This window comes from Ooceraea biroi, chromosome 7 (genome assembly GCF_003672135.1).
Source record: "Ooceraea biroi isolate clonal line C1 chromosome 7, Obir_v5.4, whole genome shotgun sequence".
NCBI lineage: Eukaryota > Metazoa > Arthropoda > Insecta > Hymenoptera > Formicidae > Ooceraea > Ooceraea biroi.
In genome coordinates, this window is record NC_039512.1 from 12,913,324 (window position 1) to 12,934,888 (window position 21,565).

The 21,565-nt window shown below is 36.4% G+C and overlaps 5 protein-coding genes across 10 annotated transcripts; 1 reads left to right on the forward strand and 4 right to left on the reverse strand.

Moving 5' to 3' along the window:
• Window positions 1-156: 156 nt before the first annotated feature.
• On the reverse strand, window positions 157-6,604 carry LOC105279692 (multiple inositol polyphosphate phosphatase 1). The gene is made up of 9 exons (XM_026971198.1): window positions 6,360-6,604; window positions 3,542-3,741; window positions 3,203-3,334; window positions 2,831-3,024; window positions 2,594-2,704; window positions 2,067-2,217; window positions 1,705-1,915; window positions 1,157-1,366; window positions 157-968 (listed from the first exon to the last, which is right to left on the reverse strand). The coding sequence occupies exons 2-9, from the start codon at window positions 3,720-3,722 to the stop codon at window positions 725-727; spliced, it is 1,434 nt and encodes a 477-aa protein (XP_026826999.1). The 5' UTR covers window positions 3,723-3,741; window positions 6,360-6,604; the 3' UTR covers window positions 157-724.
• Window positions 6,605-7,170: 566 nt separating this feature from the next.
• LOC105279919 (multiple inositol polyphosphate phosphatase 1) lies at window positions 7,171-10,573 on the reverse strand. Its single transcript, XM_020031809.2, has 9 exons — window positions 10,399-10,573; window positions 10,025-10,250; window positions 9,571-9,702; window positions 9,259-9,440; window positions 8,692-8,814; window positions 8,266-8,401; window positions 7,975-8,185; window positions 7,683-7,892; window positions 7,171-7,606 (listed from the first exon to the last, which is right to left on the reverse strand). Exons 2-9 carry the CDS (start codon window positions 10,206-10,208, stop codon window positions 7,441-7,443), a joined length of 1,344 nt encoding a protein of 447 aa, XP_019887368.1. The 5' UTR covers window positions 10,209-10,250; window positions 10,399-10,573; the 3' UTR covers window positions 7,171-7,440.
• An 87-nt stretch (window positions 10,574-10,660) lies between these two features.
• Window positions 10,661-11,588, reverse strand: LOC105279694 (tctex1 domain-containing protein 1-A). Its single transcript, XM_026971199.1, has 2 exons — window positions 11,367-11,588; window positions 10,661-10,841 (listed from the first exon to the last, which is right to left on the reverse strand). Exons 1-2 carry the CDS (start codon window positions 11,531-11,533, stop codon window positions 10,676-10,678), a joined length of 333 nt encoding a protein of 110 aa, XP_026827000.1. The 5' UTR covers window positions 11,534-11,588; the 3' UTR covers window positions 10,661-10,675.
• A 641-nt stretch (window positions 11,589-12,229) lies between these two features.
• Window positions 12,230-15,150, reverse strand: LOC105279696. 3 transcript variants are annotated; one of them, XM_011339628.3, is made up of 5 exons: window positions 14,821-15,150; window positions 14,121-14,370; window positions 13,923-14,010; window positions 13,525-13,755; window positions 12,230-13,445 (listed from the first exon to the last, which is right to left on the reverse strand). In XM_011339628.3, exons 2-5 carry the CDS (start codon window positions 14,333-14,335, stop codon window positions 13,332-13,334), a joined length of 648 nt encoding a protein of 215 aa, XP_011337930.1. In that variant the 5' UTR covers window positions 14,336-14,370; window positions 14,821-15,150; the 3' UTR covers window positions 12,230-13,331. The 3 variants fall into 3 exon arrangements, with proteins under 3 accessions (XP_011337930.1, XP_011337929.1, XP_011337928.1); XM_011339627.3 differs by having other exon boundaries at window positions 14,121-14,355; window positions 14,821-15,149; XM_011339626.3 differs by having other exon boundaries at window positions 14,121-14,340; window positions 14,821-15,146.
• A 581-nt stretch (window positions 15,151-15,731) lies between these two features.
• LOC105279691 (GPI ethanolamine phosphate transferase 2) lies at window positions 15,732-21,531 on the forward strand. Of its 4 annotated transcripts, none has more exons than XM_011339618.3 (13): window positions 15,732-16,666; window positions 16,910-17,108; window positions 17,206-17,415; window positions 17,558-17,746; window positions 18,009-18,372; window positions 18,600-18,799; window positions 18,919-19,155; window positions 19,371-19,549; window positions 19,768-19,952; window positions 20,048-20,204; window positions 20,415-20,715; window positions 20,908-21,071; window positions 21,161-21,531. In XM_011339618.3, the coding sequence occupies exons 1-13, from the start codon at window positions 16,518-16,520 to the stop codon at window positions 21,378-21,380; spliced, it is 2,754 nt and encodes a 917-aa protein (XP_011337920.2). In that variant the 5' UTR covers window positions 15,732-16,517; the 3' UTR covers window positions 21,381-21,531. The 4 variants fall into 4 exon arrangements, with proteins under 4 accessions (XP_011337920.2, XP_011337921.2, XP_011337922.2 ...); XM_011339619.3 differs by having other exon boundaries at window positions 16,498-16,666; window positions 19,774-19,952; XM_011339620.3 differs by having other exon boundaries at window positions 16,518-16,666; window positions 21,166-21,292.
• The last annotated feature ends 34 nt before the right edge of the window (window positions 21,532-21,565 follow it).

The window sequence follows — 21,565 nt, forward strand, 5'->3', positions numbered from 1 at the left end:
GTAATGTATGATGTATATAACTAATTATTAATTTTTGTAAAAATAAAATATATATAAAAAGATAAACATATTGCACATATTGCAATTCTTATTTACTCTAATATGATATACTTTTAATCTGTTTGTAAAGTCGCAAAATTATTGCAAAATCATGAGTAACATAATTATCTATAATTTATTGTCTTTATTTTCTACAGCGTTTCTCTTCAGTAACAGATCTATTGGTGAAACTAATAAAACTTGATTTTCAGGGTCTCGAAACTCTGAGAAGTCGTTATCACACAGATATAAAATTTTCTTTTGTACATATTTTTAAGATGTAATTATGCAAATTAATATTATATCATTATTAATTATGTTAATAATGATATAATAGTAATTAACTATGTTATTTAATTACGACAAAATACAGACGATTATTAAAAATGCACATACGTTTCCGTTAACGTTTTCGTTAATATATTATAATATATAATATATAAATGCCATACACATAAATGCCATTTATGTTAACAATCATTATATGTTTTTAATAAATAATAGTTTTAATAGGCACACGTTATCTATTCTGCCAAATTTTTCTTGGCTGAAAAGAATTTACTATCGACTCTTTCAAGCTTCTATTAGCTTCAAACTCTTAAAAACGTATAGATTCAGCAGTTTCTACTTAGTACTTTACAATTCAACGTTTGACAGTTGCGATAGCGGCTTATTTACGGATTATTTACAATTGTCGGTAGCCAAGGCAAAGAACAGCATACGCTAATAAAACTGCTATGGAATTTGGAAAACTGGAAGGCGCCGTGTTTCCTTTCCAGCAGATATCCAGCTTGCAACTTGAGGCCAGCTCGCCGAATTTACTCTTCAGGAACTGCCAGTCGCAGAGACCCACTTGGCAGCCTTCGTATCGCACTGGTTTCTCCGCCAAGTAAAACATCACTTTATTGCGATCAGTGATGTCATTGCATCTGCAACGAGACCTTAAATTAGCATCTTTTGGTATTTAGAAATTTAGATATAATTTTTACGAGCGAATTCAGATCTTTGATTATTTTGGATAATTTAATTGAAATAAATAAGAGCGGATGACGGTGAATGTTTTCTCCACAAGAAATTGGAGGGGGATAGTATGCAATTAAAGAAAGCGTGTATTTACTTGTAAAACACTGCGACGAGATTCCCGGCGAAGGGTGATATCATAGATGTTCGCCATTGTCGCCTGGCCATGTCTTTAAAGTTGAAAGCAGCTAATGGCATCGGATCCTCGTTTATGCCCATTGTAGTCAGAAGATTCTGCAGACTGATGACGTCACTAAAGTAAAAAATACCCGCAGGCTCATTTGATGTCTCGTCACGTGCTAGATTCCTGTAATTAAAATACGTATGAGTTTATATTATATATATATATATATATATATATATATATATATATATATATTAATATATAGAAAATCATTTTAAAGAGTTAAAATATAAAAGAATTCAGAATATGCAAATTATGCTAATTAAACATTTTGTGTTCATTTGTCGGAATACTGTATTACTTCATTCTTTTTTAAACACTAAATTAATTGTAAGGAATTAAGTTGCAAGTTATTTGTGAAAAGTTGTTCAACAAGTTCAACAACCAAAAGATCCAATAAAATGATCATAATTAATGAACTAAAGTAAACGAGATTCAACAATTAAGTTGTGTGCGGCTACCAGAAATGTTGCATCATGTCATGCAACAAAGGACATCCTAGACGGCTATTAATATCTCGCCCATAGCCGGCTTTGTAGTAGTAATAAAGGTCCTCCCTATACTCCAGAATGCGGAGTTCATCCTTGCTGAAGACGGCGCACCAAGGTGAAAGTTTAGTGACGGCCCAGGCCTTCTCGTATCGACACGCATCGTACATGGCAACAATTTTTTCTAGGAGTTTGCATTAAATATTTTTAAACAAACGCGCATAATTCTATATTAATATGTAAAAAATATATACATTTAATTTAATTTAACTTTTCATTTAAGATACTTAACACAGAAGCAGATTTATTATTTAAAAATCAATGCATTTACTCACCAGTAGAGATATTGTAGAGAAAACCAAGTCGTCGACTGACGTTCCTCAGGAGATTCTGAAGTTCCGGCCCGGCGTCGAATTTGCTGCCTTCCGTATTTTCAAACGGCTGCACATCTTTATCATTTTCCCATACAGAGCACGTTTTGTATGCCTGCGAAATGAATTACACAGAATGCGATTTGAGGCATATAAAAGTGACAAGCCACTTTTAATTAATTCGATTATAAAAGAGTAAATATAAAAAATTAAATGCTGTTTCCAAAAAGTATTCGAATCATTTGTAAAGTGTGTCTGAAATTCAAGAATGCTTCTTAAATTCGTGTTAACATCATAACTTAAAATAAATTTACGGGTTAAATATTAAATTAAATATTAATCACATTTAATTTAATTTACTACGTTATTACAAATTATTCAACAAGCTTTAGATTCAATTAGTAAATTGGATTTTATTCAGTTTACGACTTTTTCTTTACTTTTATTGAATTCAAACAAAAGTTTTAATGTATAAATAAAAGTGCACTCACGGTCAGCAATGTGTCATTCAGGGAACTTTCCTCGGGAAGTATCGCCGTTCTGCTCCCAAATAGTCCCTCCATGAAGGATGCCATACTGTCGCGTGCTTCAGTAGCACGGAACTGAAAATTAATCGCGTCCCATATGGCTGCGATCTCTTTTTACTTGATACTCATCGATCAAAGTTTACTCGATAGGATTAATCTCATCAATACGTGTTCATCAAGATACGATCGATGAAGAAATACCTTATAATTGGCGGATGTGATGTTGCTGGCGCTGGGCAGTAGCAATTCCGGGAAGTTGCTTTGCAATCTTCTCGCCAGGAGCCTCATATCCTCCACTCCTTGCGGCGTCAGGACTTCCGCTCGCTGTGGCGCTAAATATTCGTCTGGTCGCCATCTTCTCAAGTTTTCTAGATCTCGGTTGCACATGTGACCATCTGTACGAAAAATGAAGCAATTAAAAAACCGAACATCCGAATTAATTGACATAGATGTAATGATATGATACTTCAGACATGGTGATCTTTGCACAGACTAAAATAATAATTAACTTTATAATAATTTAATTATTAACTTTATAATAAAAATGGAAGAAGGCCGGTGCTAAACACTTACCACCACGTATTTCATGATTGTGGAGTATCTGCTCTTTGAGTTCAGTTAAACCGACGATTTCGTTGATTTCATTGATGGTTGGGCAACGGGTACCGTGTGCGGCGAGCATCCAAATCTGCGCCGGCCGGCAATCTGTCAAACGGCAAAAAATGAGAAAGAAGAATACGAAGAAAGAAGAGTAGAACAAAAGCGTAAATTAAAAAAATTTATCTCGCTTAAAGAAATTCAAGAATACATGAATATAAAAACATATCTTTGCACATCATAATCATAAAAAATAATATAGTACAGAAATCAAATATAAGAAGAAAGAAAATTGATTCGATTTTAGATACGCACTCGGCACATTCTGGAACCGGGTCTTGCCTCCATGTACGAAATGGTAGGCGGTCTTTGTGGCCATGTACAAGTATGGGTCATCCTCGTCCGCGAAGCAGAAATCGGCGTCGCGTGCTAGCACACTGCGAATGCTCGAGCAGGCCAAGAGCGATGCGATCAACGGCAGCAACAACGCGCGCATTGTGCGGCGAAAGTTGATCCTGCGATGATAATATAATAAGTATAATCTATAAATATTAGAAACACGGCAAGCATCATCAAATAAAATAAAATAATCTAAATAAAATTCATTGTTCATGCATTTCGCAATAATTAAGTTGCGTATTATTTAAACTTCATGACAAAATTTCGTAAAGGTAAAATGTCGCAAAACTTAATCTTCGATCTTCAGCCTTATCTTCAGTTTTAACGGGCCGTCGCGAGGTCAGCAGGCTTCTCGGAAAAGTATTTTTCTTTTCTCGTTTCACGGATCGCCGTAAAACCGGAGTTTGCCGCCGGCTGACGACATCGCGGAATTCAACTTATTGCCTGCGGGGAAGCTAACGTAACGCAGCACCGGTGATTACATAACCGGAAGCACGTTCGCGCGTATTCTCGCTCGTTTGCCAAAGGCTGTTAGGACTGCTCCAAGCACGTCTTGATACGATCAATTAGCGAGAATACGATGGATGACGTATCCACATCATAGCTGCAGCAACATGCAATAATACCGATGCTTGCAAAAGAGTCTCTTTAAAATCTGCAAATCTATATTTGTACGAGTTCCGATGCTTCCGTGAAGAAAATTAAAATTTTCCTTCAACGATCTCAGAGAACGCGAAAAACTTCGAGGAAGAAAAGTTTAAGGGATCGTAAGATATTCAATTTCGAAGTTCTCGGGGTTCCAAAAGATTCGGACTTCCGTGAGAGAGCGTAATGTATATGTGGCAGGTTGACGCGAAGGCCAAGGATAACGTTGTGAGAGAGAGAGAGAGGAAGAGTGAAGCTATTGAAGCTATATACATTGCTTGCACAATGCTGCCTACGCGGAAACCGGTTCCGACGAGAAACTCCTCTCGCACAGTGAGCCATCTTCGGGATTTCGCAACCGGAATGATCGCAGAACGGATCAGAAATAGCCTGGACGTAATGGCAACGACGACAATGCAATTGACAATGGCGCGATTTAGCGGAGACTTCTTTCGCTCTAACGACTTTACTGCTTGGCCTACTTATACTTAATTTCTCGTGTCCGCGAGGATCAAGTGCCACTCCGCCGTCTCCAGCGTTGCTGCAATCTCATTTCAATGTGAAACCCATTACACGCCCGCTGCCTCACGAGCGTTACCTCGAAGGTAACACGTATGTACAGTGTGTAGAAGACATTTACGTCTCCGCGCGCAGTAGGCTTAGCTATTGGCTAAAGTTTTGACACCTCTCGGGCTTAAACTTCTCGAGTCTTTAGACCCTGAGAGACTTTTTATTATTATTTCATTTGATCATCAGTTCCGACAATTATTTAATTTCATCAAATTGTAAATTACGTCGTTGGAAGAATTGCGATTGCAGTATTCTAAACTTCGAAAGATTGTAAAATTTTTGTCTTTATTCTTCTCTCTTGCTTTTATTTTCTTGGTAGTTTTCTTAATGGATTAAATGTTTTTCAGCAAGGACTTCCCTCCGATTGTGGAGCATCACGCACGGGTAATAAATCGCGGAACGATAGACCGCGCGCGTTCGCGACAATTGTTCACGAAAGTAGGACGGCGACGTTGGTCACGCTCGATGATTCTTAGAGTAGGAGAACAGCAATAATTATTCGTATTTTGCGCGCGGATTTTATTCGTTTCTAGTGAAATTCAACGTCGCTCGATCATCGAAGCAGCGCGATTGATCGCGCAGGCGAATCATAAATTACGCAACGCATCGAGAGCAAATACTGCGCACTTTCATGCCGACCAACAGGAAGAATGTGATCGCATGCGATTCATTGCGTGATATTTAATCCGGAGTACGAATTATATTGTCATCTGGCACGCGCTATAGAATGCAATATGTTAATTTTATACGTTAACTGAGGTCGCGAATCAAGCGTTTCCGGAGATAATTCATCTCGTCCATCATTCTGAGAATTTTTGAGTTGAATTGAATTTTTGAATATAGGATCTGAGAATCTCAAGGATTGAAAATTTTGGAGAAACAATTCAAAATTAAAAAATGTTACTTTATTTGAAAATATGAGAAAACATTCCAAACATTGGAATCTCAATTTGGAAATCTGTTTATTGATCGAATGTTTTAGGATGTCTGGTGTGAGTTAACACCGAAGAAATGTGAGAAATCGGTTTTAGTACCTCACCTTTAAAATGTCCAACTGTTTAAACAACTGTCCGCAGTATTTAAACGAATGCAATAATTTACGAGCAATTTATCTCCAATTTTAGAATTTCAGTGTTTAAGATTTCAATTATTCAAAAATTTTTAAACGAACAATCTAGTTTAAAAATACTAAATCTAGTAAAATAAATAATTAATAATAAAATACTAGATCCAAGATTTCAATGATGCAGTGTGCAGTCTAAGTGTAATTATCTCTTACTTAACTACTAAACTAATTTAATATCTAAGTACAATATTCAAGAGTGCAGCGCAAGAAAAATTAAATTATTAATATTAACATAAAAAAATGTACATTACTATTATATATTAGTATACGCATGACTGCATTCTATACTCTTATATATTAGCATATTAAGCATGTACTAAGAGATTATATAGTCTTATAACATTCAACACATTAAAATGCAACACAACAAAAAAACCCCGATCAATCACGTACGTTTGCAGGATTGCAGAAACGCAAAAGCGCGATCAAGGAAGTATCCACAGTGATCCTGGTTGCTAGAAATCAGAGATGAAAATTAGAAACTTGACACTCGGAAAAACGCACAGTTTCGCAGGGTAGATCTGATCCGGCACAAGGGAACCTTGCTCGACACCAGACGTGAGTCACTCAAGTTACACAAGTATGAAACCAGCGAGAGAAATATACGACAAGGAATGATATAACTCGCGATATAAACAATTAACATGCATACCGTGCAATCACGTGACAGCATTCGAACCACCGTTCGCCACGGCGGTTCACGCGGCACTGTCGCGCGAGGTCGGCGAGCTCCGCTATTTCATAGGCAAGCAACAGCACTAGGCGACTAGACCAGTACACCTAGACAAATGCTTGCCCTGCCTGTACAACATCTGGCGCTTGCTGTGACGTCCAGCTGACGCGACCTGCTGCTCGACCTGCGAGTTAGTGACCTGATTAAACACGCGGGGCGTCGCCGCACCCCAATTTAACGCGAGCATTCACTAATTTTGTTTGAGGGAAAGTTTCGTTTCTCTTTCTTCTTGTCAATAAATCTGACGCGAATTTCTATTGCCATGGTTTGTTAGGAATGTAAGAGTTGGTGGTGCATAACTCTGCAAGCGATCTGTTCTTGTTTCATTAATGTACATTAACGTTCGGGGTTATTAGAACGGGGTGACGTAATTGCTATTAAAATCGATGAAGTACGATAGATGAAGTACTTGAGAGGTTGCGGTATAAAAACAACTGAAGAAAACTAAAAACAAAAAAAAAGTAGAACGTTCATTTAGTATCTTTATTTGAATTAAAATGTTCTTCTGCCAATTAAAGAAATATTTATTGTGCAAGCTAAAATGTATACATTTCCATGTATCAGTTTTCAATTTAACAGTAAAAGAATATATTTTTTAATTATTGCTCCAAATCCAAATCCAAAAATTGATAACCACAGTCATGCAATCACAGTCTCTATCTATCACAATTTTCCAACTGCGTTATGCAATCCTGCGGAATATCAACAAATTTTATCAGTCCCATTAAAACAAATGTTAATTTACGATGTTTTCCAACAAACTTCTGTGCTGCAGTTGGCAGCGATGGGGACCAGCTTCTTCTTCAGCTGCGCCCAATCGCAAACTCCATTGTTGCAGCCCTCCAGAGTTAAAGGCTTCTCAGCTAGATAGAAGGCAATCTTGAAGGGAGAGTCGCTGGAATCGCACCTGAAACGAAAAACAAATTTCTATGATTATTTCAACAGCAAAAATAATCCTGATAAAAAAACTGTTAAGATCGCACCTGTAAAATACAGTCGCAAAGTTCGTGGCGAACGGCACCAATAAGGAAGTTCTCCAATTTCTATGTTGCATGTCCCGATAGTTTGAGGCGGTAAGATGAACGGGATTCTTGCCAATTTCCATCACGCTGTAGAACAGCATAATCATTTCCGAGTGAGTGAAGTAGAACACGCCTCTCGGTTCGTCGCTGTCCTCTGCGTTCTCCAGCTTCCTGCAGGATTTCAATTGGAATTGAAATAAGAAAAGGAGGATTATCAAGTCTGATTTAAGCTGCAAATTAGGACGTGACTTACGTAAAACGATCGACCATGTCGCGAAGAGGGTGACACCCAAGTTTGCTATTGATTTCTCTTCCCGGACCGACGCTGTAGTAATGGTAGAGGTCCTCCTCGTACTCGAAGACGTGCATGTCTTCATCGGTGAACGCGGCACACCAGGGTGACTCCTTGCTCGGTTGCCAAGCTCTCTCGAAGCGGCACATGTCGTAAAGCAGAAATGCATCTTCTGTTGTGAATAAAATATCATTAATTATAATAATTAGTGATTGGAGATTAATTGTCATGTTATGCTTAATAAGTACTCGCCTTTGCTAATGTTGTTCACAAAGCCGAGTCGTCGACTAATATCGGTAATGACTTTCGTCATTTCCGAACCGTTTATGAATGCTGTCACTTCTTTGCTAAAGCGCTCTTTTTCCCACGGTTCGCAATTTTCATATATCTAAGAGAAAATATATATTAATATTTCGTAAAGAAATAATAAATAAGCTTCCTTTTTCAAAGATTTTTTTCTATCTTATATTTATCCCGCATTGAAAATCTGTGGTATTTTATTTTGTTCCTTCCTCAATCATGGAGACTTCTTGACCTCTTTGAAAGTTTTTAAAAATTTAATTAATTAAATTTAATTAATTAATAAAATTGGAATACTTAATTTGTATTTAATATTTTCTTAAAAAAAAACAGCTTCTGATTAGTTTCTAAGTAGCTTCCCAATCTTGTATTCATTACCTTCAGCAAAGTGTCATTGGAGGCTGACCCTACTTCTAATTTAACTGAGAATGTATCTTTGAAAGATCCTTTTACAAAGAACATCATGCTGTCAATAGTACGTGGCGTGTTTGTCGATCTAAACTGCAAAGCGGACAAACATTATATTGGAAATTGATCGAGAAATTAATTCCTTTCCTTACACAATTAATATTATTAGCCATCAAAACAAGAAACGTAAAAAATACAAACTCAAACTATATAATATATTTGTAATTATTGATACTGACTTAATAACGATACTTTGTCTTCAAATTATTATGTACAACGGAAAAGAAAATATGAAAGGAATAATGACATTACGTCTCACCAACTTCTCAAAGGGAACCAGTTCTTACTTCATCGACATATTAATAATATCAAGGTTCTTCAGCAGACGCAGTGACATATTGCTTATAACAGCATATATGCGCATTAATTAGTATAAATTATTGTAATGTGATACTTCTGATGAACATAGCGTTTCACCGCCGCGCCGCCCGTGAACTAGTGAAGTAGTGATTCTTCTTTAGATTGTTACAATGTTACCTTATACTTCTCTGGCACATCTTCAACGAAGAGCTCTGGGAATTTCCTACGGAGTCTGTTGCCGAGCGATGACAGATCTTTTCTACCCTGCAGTGATAAGTGTTTCCCTTTCGTCGCATCAAGCTCGGGAAAGGACCTCCATCTTTTCAGCGCCCTTAGATTCCTACGACACAACTGTCCGCCTTGAAAAAAACATTAAAAATCGTAAATAGAGCTATTAGTGAAAATTCAGCTCTAATGATCGAATAACGATCATCATCGTAATCTTATGAACTGTAGGAATTTAAAAGGTATCAGGGTTTCGTCACTCACGATGGTCAATCTCGTGATTATTCACGATGAGATCTCGGAAGCGCGTCATGTTTAGCATTTCCAAGATCTTAGTTGTCTTTGGAAATCGCGTGCCATGTCGACATAGCAGCCATATCTGCAATGGCTTACAGTCTGAAAAAGATTTACCAAATTCTAAATTTGTTATTATACTTTACTGAACTGATGTATTTATTTCTATTAGAATTTTTACATGTATATGAAGTAAATATCTTAAAGAGTGATAGATAACAATATAGTGTAAATTGCTTGATGATTTGATATTCAAATACAAGCCTAATAACAAGTGAAGTGAATAACTGTAATAAACTTAAATAGATATAATTTTGACAAAATCAGCTTCATATTAATAAATATTCGCAATTTCACGATTTTTTTAGCAAAACTGATTTTAAGGAAACTGAAACTTTATTTGAGCACAACAATGAATACTTACTTGGTAAATTAATGTGATTTATAGTACCATTGTAAACTTTACTATATGGCGTTTTAATGCCAGTATAAGGATAAGAATTACCAGCGTCGCATCTAAAGCGGTTAACAGTTTTGATCATGCGCGATTTTGTATCTTCCGGCAGAATAAATACCAGCAAAATGAATAAACCGAGCTTTCCGTACATTTTACAAGTCCGCTTTACCGTCACAAACAGAATTATCTAAAACTTGAAACGCAAAAGTTAGCGAGAAGAAATAATGAAGAAATCATGAAGAAGCTAACAAATCTATTTATTTCTGAGAGAGAATTTTCGATCGAGACATTCGCTATAATTATCGACACTTGCAATAAGATTTTCTTCAAATATTACTTACCTTTTCTGATCTCGTGTGATCTTTTACTTGAGAAGAGAGCATTCGTCCGAGCGTATTCAAATGAAAAGACAAACTGACAGGCGGAGGTATTTTTCGTGTCGTTTCTATCCGTGACTATCTCCACAATCTCCGCATAGATGTAACCAGTTTTTTCGTCTCTCGAAGATTATACCGTATAATTATAACGGTGCTCACTATATCGCATCCATTAGAAGTGATATTTTATGTCTGTTCGCGTCACGCGCTTTTCGTAATTGATTTCTTCAACAATAAAATATTATTCGTAGTTGAGACCGAACACACAGCACTCGGCATGAAAAGTCCGGCCTTCGAAGGAAAAAACGGAGTAATTATCCTTCTCGGTGTCCCACAGGAAACCTACTGTCGTTTCAAACGACTGACTAGTTTTCTCGATGATCGTGACGATGACGACAATTTTATGTCTGGAAACAATAATAGATAACACGAATCACGAGTTTGATAAAATATTTCAAAAAGTTCAATTTAAGAATACATTAATGTAGAGCAATAGATTTTAGAAATATATTTGTGTTCTTTTAAAATAATGTACGGAATATAAAAATGAAAATTCGCTTTTCTTCATTATGTTAACAAATTCTCTTGCACTTCAGAAATGTTTGAGTAGTTTCACGAGTAATATAAATAAGCGAACTGATTTTTTGGTAAATATGTTGGATTAGCTGAAAAGTAGTTAATATTTTCTTTTTTTTATATCATTTACACTTTCAAACATCCTGTATGTACAACAAATATTGCACAGCTTGTAACAATCCTAAAAGTAAAAGTCCGTCAATTAATTCTTAATACAAAGCTTTGCGTTTAAATTTTGCTAAAACGATCCGTACGGATTTTCGGACCAACTCGATATATATTTTCTTTTCTAATTTCTAAAAATATTTAGAAATTATTTAGAAATTTAGAAATTTATTTATGAATTGTACATGCACCTGTCAAAATTGAGTTTCTTCACACGTCGCCGTATCTCCGATGCAAGGTCGCCGCACAATTTCGTAACTTCCGCATCGTCGTATAAAATTTCGTCTAGACGATTGTTCATCACCGACTTCACGATTTTATCGACTAAATCGATTTTAAACGGATGCCGGGGTTCCATGCGATAATTATTCTGATATTTTGGCACCTACAACACATTTCAATCTATTATTATACAAATTTTAAAATCCTGTTCTTCCGAAAAAAAACCTTATAGTCTTTTTTTTTATTTAGTTAATATTTTCTATTTTTTTTATATCATTTATACTTTCAAACATCCTGTACGTACAACAAATATTGCACAGCTTGTAACAATCCTAATTGTAATATTCTAAAGGAAAAATTATTTTACGTTTGTCAATATTTTTAGAATGTAATTTGAAGGAACACCTTATATACGACACGAGCGTTTTACCTCATTATCATCGCAAGTCTTCTCATTTACTTCAAGTTGAAAAGGCATTGATTTACGAATTGATTTCTAATGATAAATTGGTAAATGATAAAAACAAATCTTTAGTATTTCCGAAAGAATTTCCCACTCTGTCGCAACGATGTTGAATAACCAGCCAGTTACTGCAAGGATATATGTTAATGTATCTAAGGTAAACGATCATCAGTTACTTAGAAACGCTACGAGGATAGATCGATGAAGACAAGATTAAAAATACTTCTTTATAAACAATACTTATTTACTGATAAGAGCTTCAAAGCATAAAATAAAACCCTTGCAATTGTTGAGGAAGGAGTTATAATTAAATTTCTTACTTTTTTGTAGATAATTAACATATTATTACAAAATGAATAGAGACAAATGTATATTTAATAATCATCTTTATTCCATTGCACATTTTTATAATATTTCCACCAGCCATTTTTTGGATTGCGGACATTCATTGCCGCATCTTAATTATTATTTAACAATTCTCTTCATTAACACTTCAATACGAGCTTTAAAATACACTTTGTTACAGCGTTGATTAATTTTAACTTGCATAAAATGCGGCAACGTGTTGCCGTAGTTAAAGTAATGTAAGCTTGTTTCGAAGATCTCTGAAGATCCATGGACATGTTATCGTCTCTCTCTCTCCGGCAATTTTTCAAATCCTTTTAAAATTGTCCAAAGTCTCCGGAGCACTCCGGAGAACATCAGATCAATTATCAAAGAATCTTCGAAAATGCAAACACGGAAAGGTGTCTCGCCGCACAACGAGAAGCACAAAGCGTACCTCCCAATTTCGATTTTCTCATCTCTACACACAGTGGTGAAAATATACACTTTCTAAAATATACTCATATTACATTTATCGACATGTCAATTCCATTCACAAGTCCTAAACGACGCAATAATAAATCGCTCATTACTTTTTCAATTTTCACTCTCAACTCCCCTCCATAAAGTCGAAAGACAATTTCAACGAAAAATTGCTAAATTGATAATAATTATCAACAAAAGAATAATTAGGTACTAAACTAACAAAGGAATAACAAGAACAATTCTCGCCATGAGCAATTGAAAGCTTGTGCGCGTAAGAAAGATCTGACGATCTTTCAAATAAATTTATATTTAGTTATTAAGAGAGAAAATATTACACAGCGATTTATATGTATTGAGATATTCAAGCTCAACTCAGATCACCGTAAATCAACAATACGGAACGAGTAACGTAAATTATTTAACACTAACATCCTGTTCCCGTATTCACAAGAGATTCGCATTCGACGTTCGTTTCATGATTCCGCGACGAACCGGCGCGGCGACGAGTGTATCTCCGTGAGGTAGGCGTCGGGATCCTTCCTGACATTATTACTGCATCTGCTGAAAGCCCTCGGTGAATATGATCGAAGCGGATTCCTGGCCTCGAGCAGCGAGCGCGCAAAGGGAACCGTCGATGGTGCGAAGCAAAGACGACAGGATTCTAAGACAACAGCTCCACTTCCGCTTCGATATTCTGGCGCGCCTGCTCCTCCAGCTTATCGCGGAACTCCATGGTGGCGAAGATGTTCGGGATCTGCAGGAAGTTCTGCAACACCTAAACGTACGAAGATTAGCGTAACGACGGGAAGCATTTAATTACATTCTTTGCTTCTTCTATCGAAGTAAAAGCTCACTTTCAGTCGCAGTGCCGTGTACATAGGCTCGCTGAGGAAGGAATATTCCCCGCGTATCCGCTCTCTGTACTCGGCATAAGTGTCCGGAGAGGATCCGAGTACCGCCATGTCCAGATCGAGAAAGTAATGAGCGTCCTCACCGCCAAAGGCACCACCAACTTTGTGCGCCTCGGTGCTGTGAGTCGCGGCTACTTTCAGCAGAGAGCACGTTTCCTCTCTGAGCTCTGCATCCTGGAAGAGCATCGCTTTGTCATAGTTACGAATATAAAAAGCTGACAAGTTGTAATAATAAAAATATAATATAAAAACTTGTAATAAACGGTAACTAAATGAAGACTAAAAACTTAACAATTAGTAAAAAATTAATTATTTAGATTAATTCAAACTCTTGTACTCACTGATGGTATCTCGACTTCATCCGCGAAAGCATTGAAATGCTCGAGATTCTTGTCCTCGCCGTCCAGAGCTTTGGGATCGTATTCGAAACTGCAACAAAATTCTTGGTCGTTAACAATTTAATTAATAGTTTTATAATAATCAAATATAAAATATATATATATAATAAAAAAAGGTCATTTTATATTATCACTACTTACTTTTGAAAGAATATGGCCAACAGGACGGCTCGCGGATTCTTGAGGTTGCTCTTGATTTCGTAATAATGATTCAGCTTCTCCCTGAGCGAGTCCAGGTTATGGTACGTGCGTTTTTCTTCCGAGTAGACCTCTTGCAGCCGCGTGAACCAAGAGTCGCAGACCGCGGCGTTCAGGTCTTGCGTAGCTTCCTTCCAACTGTCCTCCAACGATGCCATTGTCGCTAAAATTGTTCCTCCTATTTAAAATCCCTCTTTTAAATAGAAAAACATGTTATTTACTATATGCTTATCTATCTATAATAAAACTATAACAAAACACCTGTTTTCAAGAATAGAACATCGATTATTACTGAATTACGATGTAGTTTATTTCGAATCATAATTCAAACTAAACATATGATTTCTTGAGTAATTTTTATAATAATTAATATTCAAATTTTTTAATATTGATCATTTGCTATTGAAACGCTAAAATATATCTAATATATTTACAACATTATTTTAAAGAATTAATATTATAAGAAATCAATGTTCGAAGAATCAATGTTTGTAGTATTTGATGCGAATTCAAAGAAAATAAAGAAATCAATGATTCGAATATCGTTAAAAAACATCTTTAGCTTTCGAACAGCCATAAAGCTATAAGCTTTACTTTGCGTTCCTGTGATCCCTGAGTACTTGTTGGATTATTATATACTTACTATGCTTGACAAACTGGAACTGGGAGAAAAAATCCACAGCACTTCGGGACAGCAGAAATTACCGCAACATGATTCACGCGCGTCGCGAAACGTCTTTGCCACGCAAAGCGTTGCGTTGGCCAACAAAACAGTCCACCTCCACTTATTGATCGTTCTCGTCGGCCAATTTGTTCGAGCTCCTCTACATAGGGTGGTTGTAACGGGTGGCTCAACCACAGAAAAACTTATATATACATTTCTCTAATATAATGTTTTAAAGATCTAATGTAAAATACTCTTGCATAAATATAATATGCGTCGTTTAAGTTTGATGGCTCAGAAATTAATCTTTAACACTCTATTGTAATTATTAACTTTATACATTTTTATAATATATTTATGTTTATCTTATTACATTTATCTATGCATATACTACCATTTTTTTGAGAATGTAAGATATATTTTTCAAAAAATAAATTTCAGTTTTATTAAATTACTAAACCTTGAAATCGATTTGACTGATACAACGTGTTACCTGCAAATAAAAAATTAAGTATTATTCACAGATAAAAAGTTTATTTATCTTGTACTGTAATAATTACTAATTGATATTACAAGCTTCTTCTCATTTGTTATATCCGAGTTAGATAATTTGGAAACAAAAACTTAGAGTACGTTCCATTTAGCGCTCGCATTCATGCCTCGTTCTATCTCTGTTCAATATTCAGTAAACAATAAAGACAGTGACACTCACATCGACGCGGTCGCCAAATGGAACTTACCCTAACTACGCCATTGAGTTGTATTACTTGGAAATAAAACGGTAATGCGCCATCGTTGAGTCATACTACTACCTCACATTTCAACTACTGACAGTGGAGGCTCGTAGCGGAATTTTCTGGAACTAAACGAGACCCTCAATGTTGAACGCCTACTGAACAGCAACCCGTCTTTCGTACTGTATGACGAGTTGCTAGCTGTAGGCGCCACACACTGACGCGAAACATCTGTTGCAGACAGAATTGTTAATTAAAATTTGATTTCATACTAATTTTTATGTAAGAAATTGTAACTCTATACAGAAATAGAAGTAGAAAAATCAATTGAAACCCGACAACATATAAATTTCTTTTAACGAGATAATAAACTTTGTAAGCATTTCGATGATCTCTTATTGTCTTATCAAAGATGATGACAAATTAACAGTTTCTAAGAATTATTAATTAAAATTATAATTGAAACTGTAATAAGTGACGTAAGAAGAAGAAGAAGAAGCGACGATAAACGAGCTAATGAATAAAACGAAAGGAGCAGGCAAGCTTCTTTTAGTCGGAAAACAGGATTTAAGGTTAAGAATTGAGCTGGAAAATAATGAAAAAATGAGATAATAAAAATTATAATAGCGACAGAAAAGCTGAAATTTGAGAGTGATAGAGAAACACGATTATATAATAATAAATAAAAATGATGACAGTATCTTGTAAACAAAATTAGTAAAACAACATAGCTTCAATAACGGAACAAGTAATTGAGAAATGCTGAAAGAGTTACATCAAATAATTTGAAACGAATTAAATATACTGAAGAATCCATTATACAGAATAAACTTCAAGATTCGAAATAGAAGGGAAGAAGAAGAATGTTCGCTTCGAACACAGTATATCGAAGAATCCTATAGCAAAATAAAGGCCTAATAAATACTGCATAAAAAAAGAAGAATGCTTACAAACAATTTATTACTATTTTATGTGTTATTAGTCACACCGATTTCTATCACTTTGTTCTTGTATGGTTTCTTTCCAATTGCTCATTATGGCAATGCGATTGCCACACAACTGGACATTCCACAGCATGTTGGTAACGTGAGGTACATTAATCTGAATATTATGCATATGATAAATAGTGAATTTCTTATTATTAAGTACATTAAAGTAAGTATCTTGTTAAAAACAATTATTAGTTAAAATAGTAATATATATTGAACAGGTATAAAGATGCATTAAAAAGCAAATTAACGTTATTAAGCATATAAATATATAAAGCACATAATTAATATAATTAACATAATACTGATTGGAGATTTTGATATTTCTATGCATACTATTTTCAGCGTAAAAACAAATCTCCTGTACAAGCCAATGGTGACGAGGCTAATCATCATGGTGATTGATGCACTGAGATGGGACTTTGTCGCAGGTCCAGTGGGAAAAGAAGCCATGCCAGTGACGAGCAGCCTACTAATAAATTCTTCCGGCTGCTTGATAAAAGCCAAATTGCAATCACCCACAGTAACCATGCCTAGAATAAAGGTAAGACAGCAATCTCAATATTAGTATAGAATAATGATCTGCAATAATGAAGGAAAGATCACTTCGTGTATAATGACAGTTGCTTGCTTTCCAATAGGCGATGATGACCGGCACAGTGCCGAATTTTGTGGATGTGATACTGAATTTCGGGAGCAAGCCTCACAACAGCGACAGCCTGCTGCTTCAGGCGAGGAGGCAGGAGCGTCGTTTGGTATTTTATGGCGACAACACTTGGCTCTCTCTGTTCCCCCATGCATTCGAGCGTCACGAAGGCACCACCTCATTTTTCGTTACAGATTTTACGGAAGTAATTAGAATGTTCTTCATTAAAATAATTATAATGATGAGGCGCCGTTGCAAGTCAATCGCACATTGTAGATAGAATTGTATAATAGTTGAAAGACCGGACGTTTATTAAAATCTATTAAAATTGTCGATTTTATAAACAGGTGGATAACAATGTAACTCGACATATAGAAGACGAGCTCAATCGTGATGATTGGTCCGTGATGATTCTCCATTACCTCGGACTCGACCATATCGGTCATGTTGAAGGCCCGTTCAGCACGTCGATCAAGCCGAAACTGCGAGAAATGGATGAGATCATCGACCGAATAGCCCGAAGAGTACAGTATTGGGTCAGTATGGATAAAAATTGCTTTCATTCATTCCTTCCTCCGGAAAAGGTTTTCTGGCTGTTTCTCTTTTCTTGTTTTCTATATAAATTGCATATCAATTATTATTCAAAGAGATAATATATTATATGTAATATTACTTATTAACAGAGATATAATTTATGTCTACGTGCAATATTAAAATACTCGAATGAAAATTAAAATTATCCTATTTATCCTGAGGATAATAAAATACAATCACTGTTCTCAACTCATCTACTTTTAGAACAACGATGGAATACCCGCACTCTTCGTCGTCTGCGGCGATCACGGGATGAAGGACTCAGGTGGCCACGGCGGGTCGACCCCACAAGAAACGACGGTGCCGTTGGTCATGATGGGAGGAACCCGGTGTTCTCATCAGGAAAACGGTGAATCGATCGAGATTGAACAGCTCGACATAGCAGCGACGCTGTCGGTCGTCCTCGGACTACCCATTCCTTCCACGAATCTCGGCTCTGTGTTCCTCGACAGTATCTACGATCTCCCTGACGCCAAGCGACTCTTCCTCCTCTATTACAACTCGAAGCAGCTGTTTGATTATTTCCGGAATCTCCCGCACCGCGAGTCACACAGTGTATCTCATGAACGTGAGCGTTTTAGAAATTATTTGCAAAATTCAAATTTTAAAAAGACTCTAACAGTAGCTAAAACGGTAAATGGATAATTTTGTAATTTAAAGAGCTAAGCAACCTAGTGATAGAATATTGTCATCTAGCACAGTTTCAATGATGTGACAATCGAAGCGTACTAAGAATTCAGAAACTCGATCAGTTAAAATTTTATGTATCTCCATAAACACATGAAAAAATTCCAGATGTACAACAAAAGTACGCGGATACTGTGAAGCTGCATGTCACTTGGTTGAACGGGAACGAGAACTCGAGCGAGATGGGTGTCGAGGGTATCGTCTCGTCTTACAATACAATCCTCAAACAAATGAAGAATGCCCTAATTAGCAGTATGGTCAAATACGACTTCCGTTCGATGATCGCTGCCGTGTTTCTCCTGTGTCAAGTGAGTGAAAGTGGATTTAACGAATAAATTTTCAAACAAATAAATGTAAATAGCTTTGTTCTGAAAACTGAGAACTTGATGAGTCTGAAGATAATCTCTTCTTACATGTCTCCTTTCAGATTCTCATCATTGTGTTCTTTGTGCAAAATTTTACTTGCACTGTGTATAGAAAGATGCCGTTCTCTTTTTTCAAGTATTTCTTTCTGCATTTGGGATTATGTTACGTGTACTGCCATCAGAATACGACATCGTTCTATTCAATGGATGCACTTGATGTTTTACTGCTTCTACTTATCATCAGTATTTCGTCCATAAACATCTATTTTTGTACGAGCAGCCATTTGTCTCTGGTGGAGGTAAGTTCTGTTAAATCAAAGATATCTAAACTGGTTCTCTTCTTATCAATCATAAAGTTAATAATAAAGTATTCAAAATTATTTTACATTTTCAAGAATAATATAAAGATTTGATAATAGAATTTTTTGTAGCTCGTTAAATTTCACGCAAGAAGACTCGATAGAATATTCATTATAAGAAATCTTACATTTTTAATATTAATTTCACTTGGCAGTTTACAAAAGGACCAAAAATACGCGGAGTATTCCAAATGGGCGCGTTATTACACGTAGCAAGCTTCGCCGGCAGCAGTTTCGTTGAGGAAGAGCATCAGACCTGGCATTTCCTCTGGGCCAGTACAGTCGCATACTTGCTCTATCATTGCTACGGAAAATTGCTCATGTATCTCCGATAGTGAGTAGAATCCTCCTTTTCAACAAAAGAATTGTTAGACGTTATATTACTTTGCATGAAAAGATACATTATTTTATAAAACTTCAATTAATTTATGCATCAAAAAGAGTTGTATTGCTTCTATTAACCATTAAATTATTTAAATTTTATTCAATAATCATTCAGTAACCAATGTACATAACGATCTTACGAGTGTAAAAGTGCAAACTGGATCCAAGTTGCAGTGATTCTAGGCATTCGCGCCACATTCAACTTTGTATTAAGCTGTTGCTGCTGCTAGTAGGCCACCGAGTTCTGCGACAGCTGAACAGCACCGGCGATAAGTACGCTCAACTGCCTGACCTAGCTGGCTGGCTGAAAGAAGACAGCACCAAAGTGGGAATGACGCTTCTACTTTTAACTGGTAGACTCCATATCATAATTTTTTCGCAACGTGTCCAATAAAATTCATCCGCGTCCCCGTGTGTATAGTCTGAATCGATGATGTTCCTTTTTCAGCGCTCGTTCTTTTGATATGGACCGCGTATGAATGCGAGGATAAAGGATACAGGTGGCAATCGTTGATCTGCAACGTGGCCATTGCGCTGTGCATATATCTTCGTCATATGGCCAACGGTGCAATCATGAAAATTCCAAACTTGCATTTTTCATCGAGGTAAGTACGCTTGTGTTCGAAACGAAAGTCCATCTCTGAATCACTCGTGAAAAAAAAACAAAGTTGCATAAGTACGTTAAATTTGAAAAATAGATTGAATTATATAAAATTATAATAAATAAGAAATACCTCTATGCATCAAGAATAAATATATTAAATTGTATAAAACTATAATAAATAATAATAATAAATTAAAACTGTTTATCGTAGTGGAATACTCGAGGTGCAGACATTTTGGGGAATAACGACGTTATGCCTCCTAAGCTACAGCTATCGGGTGATATCGGTACTTAGACGCAACAAACCGCGTTTCGCCAGCATAATGATGTTCATCATCATCAATATCTGGGTGATGATCTCGGCGATTTTGCATCAGCCGTACAACGTGATCCTGTTGCCGATACAGATCGTCGCGAGCTCAACGATCGACGCTGCACTGCGAGAGAACGATTTACTCGATGTCAGCGTCTTTGTGCACTGCTGGTTAGGCAACGTATTCTACTTTTATCAGGTGTGTATCTTTAAGCTCGCAAAGGAATCCACTCAATCAAGTCTCGGAGCTAGCAAAGTACGCATTGCGAAATAAATTACGAATAAAAGTTTGTTTAAAGAAGCTATCAGTCCTTCGTCAATCCACGTCAAGTGAACAAAATGGAGATTTTTTATTTTGATTACACTTTCTACTTCCCGATCGATGTTTCAGGGAAACTCCAATAGTCTCGCAAGTGTAGACATCGCAGCGGGATACGTTGGCCTGCGCTCCTATGTTCCCTTCATCACCGGTGTTTATCTGATCATCAACACCTATTCCGCGCCTGTGCTGGCTTACTTCCTGCTCGTTTACTATCAGTTGAACACGACAGATTGGTAAGTATCTCGTGAAGTCTGAAATCACTCACTATGTGACTGGTATAATTGTGATTAATAATGAATCTAATAATGATTTTTATCCGCAGTGTAGACGTCAGACGCACGAGCAGGACTTACGTCGCATGGAGGCTGTTAACGGTGACCGTTTACACGTTCATCGTCATCGTGCAGCGTCATCATCTGTTCGTGTGGTCGGTGTTCTCGCCGAAATTGCTATACGAAGCGATGTACACCGCGACGACGTGCTGTAGCGTGTTATTAGCGTTGATCGTGATCACGTTGCAAGATGCACTAAGTAATTCCTAATTCCACATCAAGTTCCACATCTCACGAGAGCTCAATCTACGCAACACTGCAGGAATCAGTGTGAAATACCAAATACATTCACTTGTTTCAATAAACTTGTTGTAAATATACTTGTTATAAACCTGTTAAATATATATGTATTATACATTAATTTTTCACTTTCCGAGGAATATTAATTGCTATCG

Bases quoted from the DNA above. Each gene is read 5' to 3' on its own strand.
- LOC105279692 (XM_026971198.1), bottom strand. From the start codon at position 3,722: ATGCGCGCGTTGTTGCTGCCGTTGATCGCATCGCTCTTGGCCTGCTCG. The intron at 1,367-1,704 runs GTAGCCGCACAC...TTTTAATTACAG, and splicing joins GACATGATGCAACATTTCTG to GAATCTAGCACGTGACGAGA. The intron at 969-1,156 runs GTAAATACACGC...GTCTCGTTGCAG, and splicing joins CTCGTCGCAGTGTTTTACAA to ATGCAATGACATCACTGATC.
- LOC105279919 (XM_020031809.2), bottom strand. From the start codon at position 10,208: ATGTACGGAAAGCTCGGTTTATTCATTTTGCTGGTATTTATTCTGCCG. The intron at 9,441-9,570 runs GTGAGTGACGAA...GTTTTTTTCAAG, and splicing joins TAATCACGAGATTGACCATC to GCGGACAGTTGTGTCGTAGG. The intron at 8,186-8,265 runs GCGAGTACTTAT...TATTCACAACAG, and splicing joins TGTGAACAACATTAGCAAAG to AAGATGCATTTCTGCTTTAC.
- LOC105279694 (XM_026971199.1), bottom strand. From the start codon at position 11,533: ATGGAACCCCGGCATCCGTTTAAAATCGATTTAGTCGATAAAATCGTG. The intron at 10,842-11,366 runs GTGCATGTACAA...TATTGTTTCCAG, and splicing joins AAGAAACTCAATTTTGACAG to ACATAAAATTGTCGTCATCG.
- LOC105279691 (XM_011339618.3), top strand. From the start codon at position 16,518: ATGCTTACAAACAATTTATTACTATTTTATGTGTTATTAGTCACACCG. The intron at 17,109-17,205 runs GTAAGACAGCAA...GCTTTCCAATAG, and splicing joins TAACCATGCCTAGAATAAAG to GCGATGATGACCGGCACAGT. The intron at 18,800-18,918 runs GTGAGTGAAAGT...GTCTCCTTTCAG, and splicing joins CCGTGTTTCTCCTGTGTCAA to ATTCTCATCATTGTGTTCTT.
- LOC105279696 (XM_011339628.3), bottom strand. From the start codon at position 14,335: ATGGCATCGTTGGAGGACAGTTGGAAGGAAGCTACGCAAGACCTGAAC. The intron at 14,011-14,120 runs GTAAGTAGTGAT...ATTTTGTTGCAG, and splicing joins TTGGCCATATTCTTTCAAAA to TTTCGAATACGATCCCAAAG. The intron at 13,756-13,922 runs GTGAGTACAAGA...ATGCTCTTCCAG, and splicing joins ATGAAGTCGAGATACCATCA to GATGCAGAGCTCAGAGAGGA.